General features: G+C 40.9%; 1 protein-coding gene across 1 annotated transcript in view; it reads right to left on the reverse strand.

The window, feature by feature from the left end:
- Nucleotides 1-655: 655 nt before the first annotated feature.
- The window catches only part of LOC124138924 (membrane-bound transcription factor site-1 protease-like), a 41,085-nt gene continuing 26,422 nt past the window's right edge, over nt 656-15,318 (reverse strand). Inside the window, exons 19-29 of the mRNA XM_046505834.2 lie at nt 15,196-15,291; nt 14,696-14,775; nt 14,343-14,378; nt 13,403-13,559; nt 12,103-12,183; nt 11,677-11,720; nt 11,122-11,199; nt 10,430-10,576; nt 10,043-10,165; nt 9,042-9,168; nt 656-6,749 (exon numbers count right to left, since the gene is read on the reverse strand). Coding sequence (XP_046361790.2) covers nt 6,428-6,749; nt 9,042-9,168; nt 10,043-10,165; nt 10,430-10,576; nt 11,122-11,199; nt 11,677-11,720; nt 12,103-12,183; nt 13,403-13,559; nt 14,343-14,378; nt 14,696-14,775; nt 15,196-15,291 — 1,291 coding nt within the window. The 3' untranslated portion in view covers nt 656-6,427. The remainder of the gene's footprint in view (nt 6,750-9,041; nt 9,169-10,042; nt 10,166-10,429; nt 10,577-11,121; nt 11,200-11,676; nt 11,721-12,102; nt 12,184-13,402; nt 13,560-14,342; nt 14,379-14,695; nt 14,776-15,195; nt 15,292-15,318) is intronic.

Genomic DNA, 15,318 nt, shown 5'->3' on the forward strand with positions numbered 1-15,318 from the left:
TCAGATCCTGGTGGACAGTGTGAACATCCGTGTCTCACACATCAAATCCTGGTGGACAGTGTGAACATCCGTGTCTCACACATCAAATCCTGGTGGACAGTGTGAACATCCGTGTCTCACACATCAAATCCTGGTGGACAGTGAACATCCGTGTCTCACACATCAGATCCTGGTGGACAGTGAACATCCGTGTCTCACACATCAAATCCTGGTGGACAGTGAACATCCGTGTCTCACACATCAAATCCTGGTGGACAGTGTGAACATCCGTGTCTCACACATCAAATCCTGGTGGACAGTGAACATCCGTGTCTCACACATCAAATCCTGGTGGACAGTGAACATCCGTGTCTCACACATCAGATCCTGGTGGACAGTGTGAACATCAGTGACTCACACATCAAATCCTGGTGGACAGTGTGAACATCCGTGTCTCACACATCAAATCCTGGTGGACAGTGAACATCCGTGTCTCACACATCAAATTCTGGTGGACAGTGTGAACATCCGTGTCTCACACATCAAATCCTGGTGGACAGTGAACATCCGTGTCTCACACATCAAATCCCGGTGGACAGTGTGAACATCCGTGTCTCACACATCAAATCCTGGTGGACAGTGTGAACATCAGTGACAAATCAGAGAGACAAACAACTTCAGCTGATCCAGTTTATTTTGACCCTTGGTATAAACATTCTCACATGTTCATTTGTTCAAATAGACTTCACACATAATACAATTTCATCAACATATTCATTCATCTTACTTTGTCACACAGCAGTCTGGGGATACTTAAACATTGTAAACTCTAACAGCTAAAAACATTTTAGTAACCTGTCTCTAGACAATACAAAGTGATAAGGACATATTACTTTTAATGCCCCATATAATATAGGTGAAATATATCAACTGTTTATTTTCTGAAGTCTACAGGGATTAAGCCCAATGAGTGAGTGAGTTTGGTTAACGCCACTTTGAACAATATTCCAGTTATATCAAGGCGTGTCAGCTTAATGTGGGAGGAAAGCCCGAGTTGATGCATGGGTATGGTGCTGAAAAACCTAGAAACATAACCAGGAATCAAACCCACGATCATAGGATTCTGGTGTGCCCAAGGGACGCAACTCTGCATAGCGAATTGCAGCACCAAGACGATCTTGGCCCCGTGCCCCCTAAATCCAATGACTGTTTGCATCCTTATAGAGGCAAAAGAATTTGTGTACCATTAACTGAATTATTATCAATAATAATGATATGTACAATGTAGCTTTACAGATTGTTCTACACAACAAACCTCTTGCCAAGACAGACAAGAATAGATTACTGCTAGGTTAAACAAGACAGCCACACCTCAAAGTTTCTTTCACTTTTCAGCTGCTGCATTTTTTAAATGAAAATAATGGGACACCTCAACAAAAATTGTGTAAAGAGTTTGACATTTTGAATTTGATAAAAAATTCAATATATATAAGGTACTTTTTCCTTTGAGTTATGTCTTACTGAAAATATAAAAAAATGACAGTACACCTCTAGTGCATTGTCAAAGTAGGTATTGTCAATGGTAGGTAAGCATCACATATTACATGAACTGATTGTCTTCTTGCAGAAATAAACCATCCTCTATTATTACATCATAGAAAGGGACATACATTAATATACAAAATTTCATTTTCTGCACTGATTCATATTTAAAGAATATCATATATCAAGTAATTACTTTCTAATATTCACCAATTGAATATATTATTCATGAGAAAGAACAAAAATGTCATAATCTCCTATCAGATAAAATCATTATTATTTTGTTTCATAAAAAATTCTGACATTGTTGTAAAGACAAATACTTACTTTGTAACTTAAAATATGCCCCAAAAAGAGGGTAACAAATGTGTACACATATACAAAATTAATAAAATGCAAAATTAAACTAGAATGTGATATAGAGAACCTACATCTTGCATGGACATGGACACTTCTGAGGACTATACAAGCATGGTCCTTAAAGCATAGAAAGATACAATCATTTCTCATAATGTTTAGGAAACCTGTTATTTTCTTTGTATCATATTCCATGTTTTTCCATTAACACTTATCATACATCAAGAAATATCTTCTTACAAGCAATTCCTGTAAAAAATACTGTGGTAGCATTGTTTCAAAGCAGCACAGAACAATCAGGCCACAACAAATTCATTTTAACATTGTATTCTAATGATACTATTTTCCTTAAGTTAGCAAAGGGATAAGGGAACATCTGTTTTTTTCAAATGACATTTGTTTTCGAGGACAAAAAATCCATAAAATCTTCTCTGCACATTAACTGATTAAAGGAGATTAATAGATTCGGAACATCATAATTCATTTGTTGTGGCCTTGTGTTGCCTGAATGTGTTTTATTGTCTGCAGTAAAACTTCCACTCATGCAATAGTACTCATCATACAGGAGAGGGGTGGGACCTGGGAGTTTGAAAAATAAATAAATAATAATTTCTACCAGAAAAACATAACTTTAGCAGAAAAAAATTTCCTCAGGTTTTATCGCTGGACATGAATATCCTGTAAAAAAAATTGCTTGTGAAAAGAATTTAAATCCTAAGGCTTATCTTTACAGGACTAAACTGCATGTTTTGAACCAGTGACCTAAACCTATCCATCCCAGGTGTCGCCCCAGAATATCAAAAGACGACCCCTCGGGAAGAAACTCAGTTACCGGTCACATCTCTAAACTTCAAATATTAGTATTCATTCAATAATTATGTTAATAACGTCACACAAATGTGTAAATATTATATCAGTAGTTTATAAAAAAAAGTACAGGCCACAAACAGAGGTCTAAAGCATGCCAATATAAGCAATAGTCTCATTGCTCTATTTCACAAAAATCGTAAATTTCAGAATTGGGTTTATTTTGACCTTTCCATTTCTTAAATACATAACCAAAGCCTGCTTATATAAGATCTTGGAATACACCAATGAGCAGCAAAACACATTATCGGCATACTTTAACTGGACACAGCTCACACTGACGTCATGCATCTGGCGTGACCAGTTTCATGTCCGTAATAACAAACACTCAAGACATTTTCTCAGAGAAGATCTTTTTTAAAATGAAACCTCTTAAACCTACTATTGCTCCGATAGATTAACACTTTTAATTAAATATGTCAGGCAGGACAGAAATCTTTCCCCTGTTTTCTTAGTTTCTTGGATGCAAGATGCAGATGTAACTTGTTGTGATGTTAGGGTTATATTCCCCCAAAATCTAAAAATACATGTTATAACAAAAATGGAAAGAAAAACAAACCACATTTTCAATCAAAACATAGCACTGGTTATTATTTTTTTTTAATATGAAACATTCAGACAAGAAAAGAGTGTCTGGCCAAAGCATACCACTGGCCAATCTTAAGTTTCTTGCCCAAAGGAAACAACCAGGTCAAAATATTTCAAGAAGAAATGTTAGTTACCGATGTGCAAATACAAACTGTTCAACATGGTCAACTAGGAAATCTGTTTCAATCACTTAGGCACAAAATATTCAACACACTGGAAAGAATAAATTATTGCAAAAAAACATGAAACTACCCTCAGTTGTGTATCTTATTTCAATAAATATGCAATGAACATGTTCTCAACATTCATACAGCACAATGAACCAAGATGATTCTCCCCAGGAAGATGTTCGCTGTACAACAGGGTTGTCAGGATGCTTATACCAGTATTGCAGCTATGTTCTGATAGGGAAGAACGCTGCTTATCTTCCTAAGGCAAGGGAGTTAACTGACTATAAGTGTTCAGTTTCAATTCTTGCCCAACCGGGCTAGAATTCTGAAGTCATATTTTGGCAGAACTAATGAGTCTATGCATAGTCCAATCAAAAGCACATTATGAAATTGGACATCCAATTCGTAAACCTTTTTAGACTGACAGAAACTTTACATGACACAAATTGTAGTCTCACCTGTTTCATATATTACTATTGATTTAATGATGAATATTGTCATATCGTACGATTAGACTATTAAACTTAATTTTTTGGTATATAATATTGACGTGTTAGGAGGCCTAAATTGATGGAGTTGAAATTATCACTCAGTAACCAAAATGAATCCTCACAATATGTAGAACATTTTCTGAAAAGATGATATTCAGTTTCTTAAAGGTCAGCGTTAATACCTTGATGGACAGACTGATGACTGACGAAGCCCATGACATGAGTGAGTGAGTGAGTGAGTGAGTTTGATTTTACGCCGCTTTTAGCAATATTCCAGCAATATCACGGCGGGGGACACCAGAAATGGGCTTCACACATTGTACCCATGTCGGGATTCGAACCAGGGTCTTTGGCGTGACGAGCGAACGCTTAACCACTAGGCTACCCGACCGCACCCCCCATGACATGAGCTTGCATTGACCATGTCAAGGTTAGCTAACACAATGTGCAAAATATTAATCAGTATTTTAAGAACAGAAATATATAATGTTAACACCAAAAACACTTTTCTAGTTCCGCTTAATCTGAATTACTTGGTTCAAGAGTTAAAAATAGAAACACTAAGTAGCCATTTTGGTTAGGGTCAGAGACTATCATTTAGATGTTAAAATCTCAGCAACTGACAACATAATATTTCTCAAAAGGATCTCTTTCTTTTTCTTCAAAAATCCTAACAAGTGTCCCCATGAACAGTAAAATATGTGTTAAGTAACTTATTCAATGAACCAATGGGCAAAACAGTTCCTGTCTCTGTACACAGCATAATGGCAATATCTCCATTCTCCTCTATACGTCCCACATTAGCAGCAATAAAACGAGAATGGTTTAATGACCCTGTACTAACTGAAAATCACATTCAAATTTTCAAACTAAAATCGCAAGCCATAATCTCACTAAGGTATTAAATTGTCACCATATTCCCCACAACATCCACAACACACGATCACATGAACATGAATTCTATGTTTGTCTTGCTATCCCATGTGGACTATGTACAATACATGTTGCCGTACACAACACCTATAAATAAGATATCACATTTGTAATAGCTGTGACACTGTCGTCACCTCATACCTTGTCAGAAACGTCTTGTGCACATGATTGAATACAATACTTATTGCATACACAAACACAGGGTAAGTTGATGGTCTCACAATGTGTCCAGTGATGGGGTTCCCTATTCATCCAAGCTCCAATGACAACAGTTCAATTATTCATCTTTGGAGGCACACATCACGTTTTGTATTCAACACAACTCAATCTAACTACCTGTGACTTGAGTCCAAACACTTGGCTGAAGTTCCTGCATGTCTGTGTGTCCTAGTTCCTCTGAAAATGGCCTGTTTATTTGTATCAACACTACATGATCTAAATGGGATCTTATGATGATGCAAGCAGGCATAAAGCTTTTCAAAATGTGACCTTCGACAACATGAAACAGCAGTCACTGAGAGTTTCGATGTTCACCGGATTCTGATGTCTTCCGGCCAGGTCAGGATAACCTTCAATAGCAGGATTACTTAACCATCAGCAACAGTGACTTGCTCGCCTCTTCTGCCTTGACACTTAGATGACGATGAGTAGGATCTCATGGCTGGTCATGGAACCCCAAGCCACAGGAACTGACCGCAGTCATATCCTGTACTATAGGATATAACTCCCATACAATCCAAAACATAGCATTTAAAAAATATTGCTATCAACAATGTGTGAATGTTTAGCGGAGTGATGTCCTCAATGCAGCCAGTTTTCTGTGCCCTCAGTGTCTTGTAGACGAAACTTTCACGCTATCATTTTCCCACACCATAAACCACACTCTGTATCAAATAAGATAATGCCAACACTACAAAATGCACTCCACCATGTTCAAAGGATGATTTTGCCATATTGCAAAGAGCTTACCATGTAATCCAAGAACTCAAAAATATAATCCTTACCCTTGCTATGACACAAATGTGATCTTGCCATGACACAAATGCCATCCTGCCTATCACACAATGATCATTTTACCTCTTCTGAATCGGACCTTCCCAGCACAAGGAGAAACAAGCCACATCCAACAAGACGTCCTTTGTTAGTGCTGAAAGTTAAGTCTGCAGCCAGGAACACAGGTGATGGCAGTACAACATGGCAGCAACAGGGAGGTTCAGAAAAGGTTTGATTTGTCAAATTGTGTCTGTTACTTCACCCATGTGAGAAGGAACTAGTTCCACTGTTCTGGCATTCCTGTGAATTCATCCAACAATAACAACATAGTTTCCATGTCAACCTCTGGCACAGGGCTGTAGGGGTCATGTCAAAAGTTCGCATTTTACTTTTGAAGGAGGGAGCATATTTTGTACTCATCTTTTCCACCAAGTGCCATTGGAGATTGTCGCTCCAAAATTCCCACGAAAAAATTTGATGCAAGCTTTTGACACACCCCTTACTTCATCATACTCCTGGCACTTTAGCTCCATATATAAGCTGCTGCAGCTTGCGAGGTCGAGGACGCTTCCGTTTCGGCCGGGAGCGACTTCGGTAATATTGATTCAACAAGAAGAGCACTACAAGTCCAGTGCTGAGAAAAGCTAATACTGGGAACACATTAGATGTGTCCTGTACAACATGCGGTCCTCCATACTGGGGGTCCGCTATAAGCCCGGGTTTGTCTTTAATCCCCGAGATCGGGTTCAGTAGATTGTCTTTCCCCTTCACTGGGGGCAGAGGGGGTTCAAGCTCAATGAACATCAGTTTCTGATGTTGATATAGGTTCCTGAAACAGATGGAAGTGATTGTTGGATACTCTCCTATGTCAGTCTGGAGCATACAGTTCCCTGTCATTTGGAAGATGCTTGTTTTAATGCATATACTATTTCATGGTTAACATTAAAATGTGAGTGAGTGAGTGAGTTTGGTTTTACGCCGCTTTTAGCAATATTCCAGCAATATCACGGCGGGGGACACCAGAAATGGGCTTCACACGTTGTACCCAAACATTCAAATGATGGTGTCACCATATATATTCCAGTTACATTAGGCATGTGTGGCTGATCCACTTAAACAATGTACAGGGATTCTACCTATGCTACTTATGATAGCATTAATTTATTGAGCAGATGAGTCTCAGCACACAGGACGTGGGTTACTAGCCTGCGTTACTTATGATGTGCTGTCTTATTGAGTGGATGAGGCCCAGCACACAAGACGTGGGTTACGTGCCTGCGTTACTTACGATGGTGCTGATCTATTCAGCAGATGAGGCTGAGCCAGCAAGACGTGGGTTACTAGCCTGTGTTACTTACGATGGTGCTGACTTATTGAGAGAATGAGGTTGAGTCCACAAGCCATGGGTTACTAGCCTGTGTTACTTGCCTGTGTTACTTATGATGGTGCTGACTTATTGAGAGAATGAGGTTGAGTCCACAAGGCATGGTTTACTAGCCTGTGTTACTTACGATGGTGCTGACTTATTGAGCAGATGAGGCTGAGCCAGCAAGATGTGGGTTACTAGCCTGCGTTACTTACGATGGTGCTGACTTATTGAGCAGATGAGGCTGAGCCAGCAAGATGTGGGTTACTAGCCTGTGTTACTTACGATGGTGCTGACTTATTGAGCAGATGAGGCTGAGCCAGCAAGATGTGGGTTACTAGCCTGCGTTACTTACGATGGTGCTGACTTATTGAGCAGATGAGGCTGAGCCAGCAAGATGTGGGTTACTAGCCTGCGTTACTTACGATGGTGCTGACTTATTGAGCAGATGAGGCTGAGCCAGTAAGACGTGGGTTACTAGCCTGCGTTACTTACTATGGTGCTGACTTATTGAGTAGATGAGGCTGAGCCAGCAAGATGTGGGTTACTAGCCTGCGTTACTTACTATGGTGCTGACTTATTGAGTGGATGAGGCCCAGCACACAAGACGTGGGTTACTAGCCTGCGTTACTTACTATGGTGCTGACTTATTGAGTGGATGAGGCCCAGCACACAAGACGTGGGTTACTAGCCTGCGTTACTTACTATGGTGCTGACTTATTGAGTGGATGAGGCCCAGCACACAAGACGTGGGTTACTAGCCTGCGTTACTTATGATGGTGCTGACTTATTGAGTGGATGAGGCTGAGCCAGTAAGACATGGGTTACTAGCCTGCGTTACTTACTATGGTGCTGACTTATTGAGTGGATGAGGCCCAGCACACAAGACGTGGGTTACTAGCCTGCGTTACTTACGATGGTGCTGACTTATTGAGTGGATGAGGCTGAGCCAGTAAGACATGGGTTACTAGCCTGCGTTACTTACTATGGTGCTGACTTATTGAGTGGATGAGGCTAAGCCAGTAAGACATGGGTTACTAGCCTGTGTTACTTAGGATGGTGCTGACTTATTGAGCAAATGAGGCTGAGCCAGCAAGATGTGGGTTACTAGCCTGCGTTACTTACGATGGTGCTGACTTATTGAGCAGATGAGGCTGAGCCAGCAAGATGTGGGTTACTAGCCTGCGTTACTTACTATGGTGCTGACTTATTGAGTGGATGAGGCCCAGCACACAAGACGTGGGTTACTAGCCTGCGTTACTTACGATGGTGCTGACTTATTGAGCAGATGAGGCTGAGCCAGCAAGATGTGGGTTACTAGCCTGCGTTACTTACGATGGTGCTGACTTATTGAGCAAATGAGGCTGAGCCAGCAAGATGTGGGTTACTAGCCTGCGTTACTTACGATGGTGCTGATCTATTCAGCAGATGAGGCTGAGCCAGCAAGATGTGGGTTACTAGCCTGTGTTACTTATGATGGTGCTGATTTATTGAGCAGATGAGGTTGAGCCCACAAGACGTGGGTTACTAGCCTGCGTTACTTACGATGGTGCTGACTTATTGAGCAGATGAGGCTGAGCCAGCAAGATGTGGGTTACTAGCCTGCGTTACTTACGATGGTGCTGACTTATTGAGCAGATGAGGCTGAGCCAGCAAGATGTGGGTTACTAGCCTGCGTTACTTACGATGGTGCTGATCTATTCAGCAGATGAGGCTGAGCCAGCAAGATGTGGGTTACTAGCCTACTTTACTTACGATGGTGCTGACTTATTGAGCGGATGAGGTTGAGCCCACACAAGATGTGGACATGTTGGCAGGGGACGATGACGAGCAGTACCCAGGTGTCCCTCCAGCACCTTGGAGTACCGGTGTAGATGATTCCCTGGGGAGAGATGTCAATTCAGCAACTTAGTGGGAGCATAAACAGATAATGAAACTATAGCCGTGATATTGCTGGAAGATTGCTAAAACCAACGTAAACCATGCTCACTCATTCACTATTTTGTTTGTCAACTTTTAAACTTTGGGGCAACAGAGACTTCCTTTATTCAAGTCCATTCTATACATGAAGACACACTTCATCAGCAAGGCAAGAGCTTATTCATCCTTTATTTTAGCACATTCTAATCCACACCCAACCCAGTCCACATATAAGTTGCTTCATAACAAAAGCAAGGGATACCAAGGACAACTACAGCCCTGAAGTGCTCTAATCTCATTCAAATTAAATCTTAGTTCTCGGTATGGCAGAACAAAGAGCTGAGGACATCCCATTACAGACCAATCAGAGCGTGTCAGAATATGTTTTCTAATAATGCAAAATATTTAACACAGGGTATTCCGAACGACAGTTAGGCTACGGGCTTAATGACTGAATCCATACACTCTTGGCCATCTATTAGCCATTCGAGAATGTTCTTTTGTTCAGTTTTCAAATTTTTAATAGAGAATTTGTCAAAACATGTTTGAAGTGTAGTCACCAGTTTGAAACTAGTGCCATAAAGCACGAGAAGGCTGCATTCAAATGGGCTAATGTCGACTTCTTGTCACTCAGTCCATTGGTCAGTAAAAGTTCGCGAAAGGCCGGTCTGACGTGACCCGTATTGGGATGTCATCAGATCTTTGTTTAGCGGTAGCGAGAACTAAGGTCTGATTTAAAAGAGATTGCACAAATTCCATAAGTCAGCACAAAAAATCTTGTGAATCGGTAAATAATGAAAGAGGAAGGACAATGTCCGTATGATTTTATCACTAACCTTCCATCCTCTCTGGAAGATCAATAGCCACGGACAAAGAGACCTTCTCCTGGTTGGAGAAGATTGGCAGCAACGTGTTGTAGGCTGTATACTCCAGCAGGGCACTCAGCATCCAGAAACAGTCTGAAACAAACACACCCTCAAATATCACCTAACCAGATCAGTCAGTGTTTTAGTTATACGACGAAGCTTGTTAATAGTCTGGGCCAGACAATCCAAATGCAGCATTTAGCAATATTACAGCTATATTTGTGATGAAACCCACTAGAGGTACAATGTCGGTGCCTTGACACAACTCAACATACAATACAAACAAAGTCTTATTAAAGTAGTGGAGGAATAAAATATCTGCTTGTTGACTTGTACTGTGAGGCTATTCCTGCCCACCTTTCTGCATGTGGCTTGTATCCAGGCAGTTGGAGTCTCCATACAGCACCACCCGGCCTCCGCTCCCTGCAGGAATCTTTGTCTGATGTAGCCCCAGCACCGGCACACTGTCCGTCATCTTGGTGTCTCCCTTCAACACCTCGTAACCTACACACAGAGAGTGTAAACATCAACACCTCGTAACCTTCACACACACAGTGTAAACATCAACACCTCTTAACCTACACACACAGTGTAAACATCAACACCTTGTAACCTACACACACAGTGTAAACATCAACACCTCGTAACCTACACACACACAGAGTGTAAACATCAACACCTCGTAACCTACACACACAGTGTAAACATCGATACCTTCCAACCTTCATATAGAGTGTAATAAACATCAACATGGACACTTCTTCAACACCTCGTAACCTACACACACAGAGTGTAAACATCAACACCTCGTAACCTACACACATTATCATGGATAATGACTTCAATAGATTGGAGGAATCAATTCACTGATGCACCGATGTTGCTGTTTATTGCTGTTTTGTTAGCAAGTCTAACAATTATTGTCAACATTCTACACCCGAGAAAACATTAGTTAACATGTATATGGTAATCTGAAGTAAAAGCTGTTGTTTTTCTAAAAATACATTCCTTGAGCAATGAATGGTTTAAAGCAAGTGTGTAACTCTTACCTTGATTTTTCAAAGACTGGAGAACTAGAACCCCTTCCTCAGGGAATTTGGCTATACTGGTGCCCGACGCGTAGTACACTGGAAATGGAACATCATTTTCATCAATAGCAAGAACTAGATCATGTTGAAATTCCATTAGGAGATGAAAGTTAGCATAACTTGTATAGCACCTGAAGTGTAACTGATCCCCTTTTTGTCTGTGTGTCCATGTGCATGTGTGTTTGTTGTTTCATGCCACACTCAACAATATTTCAGCTATATAATTTGCAGCCTGTAAATACAAAAGTCTGGACCAGACACTTAAGTCTGTATATTGTGAATAACGTTCCACGCAATCTGGGCATGTTGAGACGCCATCAACCAAGTCACCTGATCCATTAAGTCCCCGGTTATGACCAGCCTAGGCTGCGAGGGACCAATTCTAACCTGGGGTGATCCGCTCTGATTCTGAGTAGGTCCAGTCAGCCTGGTCAAGATCAGGGACTGAATTACGAGTGTAAGAGTTATCTCCCTTCCTTAACTGTCAACACCAGTATATCACACTGATTTACTTACTGTCGTGATCTCCTACTGTAAAATCTCCTTCGTACACTTGATCACTAGAGGAGGGAGAGAAATATGAACAGATACAACAAAATTACTCAAATGTGACATAACTTGACTCTTGCAAAAACTTGAAGTAGCCTCATATCTTTGATACAGTGCCTTTCCCAAGCATTCTGAAGTGCTATGTTGCCATGGGGAAAGGATTCAAGGATCTTTTCGATTTCCAATAATATCTTATATATAATATATTTTTCACAGTCCTGGTCTTTCCAATCTATACAAGCCATCATTAATCAAATATAGTAATGAATGTAGTCAGTTATCTTACAGCACAAACCTTCTTACATCCATTTAAGGGAGCATAATGTCAAAGAGTTTGAATGTTATCAAAGTTGCCTGCAAGGATACACACTTATACCATACAAAGCTTCATACCTGAATGCCATTCCAAGGGGTGACAGGAGGTCGTTAATGGCTGGAATATTAGCTCCACCAGTGTCTGGCATCCACCACTGTCTGTAACATCCCAAACATAAAGCTATGTCAACAGTTGGTCATCACAGGTGTCCTTCACCCAAGTACTGCAACATGCTCAACACCAACTCCACTACATGACCTTCCTATAACAGATTCAGGGGATGATGACACACAATCAGCCAGGTGTCCTTCACCCAAGTACTACAACATACTCTGCACAAACTCCACTGCATGACCTTTCCATAACAGATTCGGGGGATGATGACACACAATCAGCCAGGTGTCCTTCACCCAAGTACTACAACATGCTCAACACCAACTCCACTACATGACCTTCCTATAACAGATTCAGGGGATGATGACACACAATCAGCCAGGTGTCCTTCACCCAAGTACTACAACATACTCAACACCAACTCCACTACATGACCTTCCTATAACAGATTCAGGGGATGATGACACACAATCAGCCAGGTGTCCTTCACCCAAGTACTACAACATGCTCAACACCAACTCCACTGCATGACCTTCCTATAACAGACTCAGGGGATGATGACACATTCAGCCAGGTGTCCTTCACCCAAGTACTACAACATGCTCAACACCAACTCCACTGCATGACCTTCCTATAACAGATTCAGGGGATGATGACACATTCAGCCAGGTGTCCTTCACCCAAGTACTACAACATACTCAACACCAACTCCACTACATGACCTTCCTATAACAGATTCAGGGGATGATGACACACAATCAGCCAGGTGTCCTTCACCCAAGTACTACAACATGCTCAACACCAACTCCACTGCATGACCTTCCTATAACAGACTCAGGGGATGATGACACATTCAGCCAGGTGTCCTTCACCCAAGTACTACAACATACTCAACACCAACTCCACTGCATGACCTTCCTATAACAGATTCAGGGGATGATGACACACAATCAGCCAGGTGTCCTTCACCCAAGTACTACAACATACTCAACACCAACTCCACTGCATGACCTTCCTATAACAGATTCAGGGGATGATGACACACAATCAGCCAGGTACACAATGTATCCACCCAATCTTCAATAATCCCTTGCATGGGAAACTAGGATCCTATTCTGCTCTGGAATCTCTACAGGAACGTATGATGTAATATGGGTGAGTGTTTGCATTTATTTCCCTGTCTATCAAACATGAATACAATGTCACATAACTGTACTTCCATCATCAGCAAAATGAAGTATGTGTTATTACTGAAACACATACCTGGTATTTTCATCGTAGAACTTAACCTTCTTCATGACGGAGACATTATACCAGTCGGCAAACACGATGACAGACAGCCCTTGATCGATGTCCCGCTTCAACTTGGTCACCTCTTCTGGGAAATACTCCTCCTCAGCATCAACAATCAACAGAGTTCCTTGCAAACAGATGAAAGACACAGCTCACCAATCTGGGACATGAAGGTACAGAAGATACTGGCTCAAGTCACAGTCCGACAACTAAGCTGTATCACGGCATAGCGACATAATACTCGGCAGGTAAACAAATGGCTGATACAATGATCACACAATAATTGCTGGCTTGTGATAATATTGTCTATAGTCCTTCACTGGTGCTAAATAAGCAGGATCAATATTGTAAAACTTTCTCCTCTCAGCAGCCATGTTTGCCACCTGATCCCCCTTTCTTGCAACCAAAGAGCCCCACTCCACAATGCAACCATAAACTCAGGACACCAGGGATGAATCAACTGAAGCATCTCCCCTGAATAAATAATACACATTATTCAAGAGGGCTACTTATTGAGCTCATCATTATCAATTACAGTCTCATGTTTCTCTCATCGAGTGACGAGGGGAGAGGAGATATTTTCAAGAGTGGCAAAGCCCTCTTTCCCCAAGGAATACACAGCGGTCAAGTAACAAAAATGGCTCGATTGACGAATTAAATGAGAAATTTACAGTTTATAACGAAACTTATTCAAGAGAATAATAACAAATGACAAGAAGCCAGACACTTGCGATAAAGGGAGACAACTTGCAGGGAGGTAGATCGTGTGTGACAATATTTCTGTCAAAGTGTTATGTTAACTGCAGCAAAATATCAAGTGTTATGTTGACTGCAATGAAAACATCACTTTTCACAACTTGAGGAAAGCCAGTCTTTCACACTGAAGTATGTAAAGACCAATGACACTCACCATACTGACTAGCATCAAAGCATGTAAATGGAGAACCTGAAACACAAGCAAAGAAAATATAATCAAATGTATTTAATATGTACCCAATGAAAAGTACAGGGTTTCCAAGTATTTAATTAAAATATCGCACTGATGGCAAGCGCTTGGCAAATACTTTCACTCTCAAGATAAAGTCATACAAATATGGCGAAAACGAAAGTTCTCTGGAAGGTCTTTTGTACCATAGATGAGACTCGTTAGTATTTTCATCTTGGAGTAATTAGAGCAAGAGTAAAATGCTATCATGCAGGATGGAGATTTGTTTTTTTAGATCTGAAACAGATGGAATATGATGTGCAGACATTCCTCCTCACCAAGAACCTCTACAAAGTATCCACTGCTCCTGAGATGCTGGTACATATCCTTGAAGTTGGTGTGAATGTGATCCCCATTCCTGCACAAACAGGAAATAAATCAATGGGAAATCTAGTAAAACACCCGGTGTTGGGACCTGTCTCAAATAGCGACATTGTGTGTGCTGATCAGAATAATACTGACAACCTAGGCTTGGAGGCATAACCCTGAAAGAATATTGTCCTGAACATCACTACCAGTGGTCAGAGGTTGAAAACAAAATACAACAAAGCAGCAAAAGCCTTTATCTAAAGTGATCTTTTCATGGTATAGTCAAGAGGCAGCAGCAAGCTACTTGGAGCGTTACTGTAAAGGAATCAGATACGTAAAATATATACTTCGCTTTTAATATCTACTATTCAAGACAAATCTTATTATTAAACAGAAATTTGCGTCACATTATCACATAAGACAAGTTAAAAAGAAGAAGATTTTCTAAGCATGAATGTTGATGTGTTACCAGTCGAGAGGATCGTTCTTCATCCTGAGATTGTCTCGAGGGAAGTAGCCCGGAGGATAGCGGAGATTGTGGTACTGATCCCACAGAATACGTTTACTGAAATACACACAAGCATGTCAACAG

The sequence above is a fragment of the Haliotis rufescens genome, unplaced genomic scaffold (genome assembly GCF_023055435.1).
Source record: "Haliotis rufescens isolate VD_foot unplaced genomic scaffold, xgHalRufe1.0.p SCAF_19, whole genome shotgun sequence".
Lineage (NCBI taxonomy): Eukaryota > Metazoa > Mollusca > Gastropoda > Lepetellida > Haliotidae > Haliotis > Haliotis rufescens.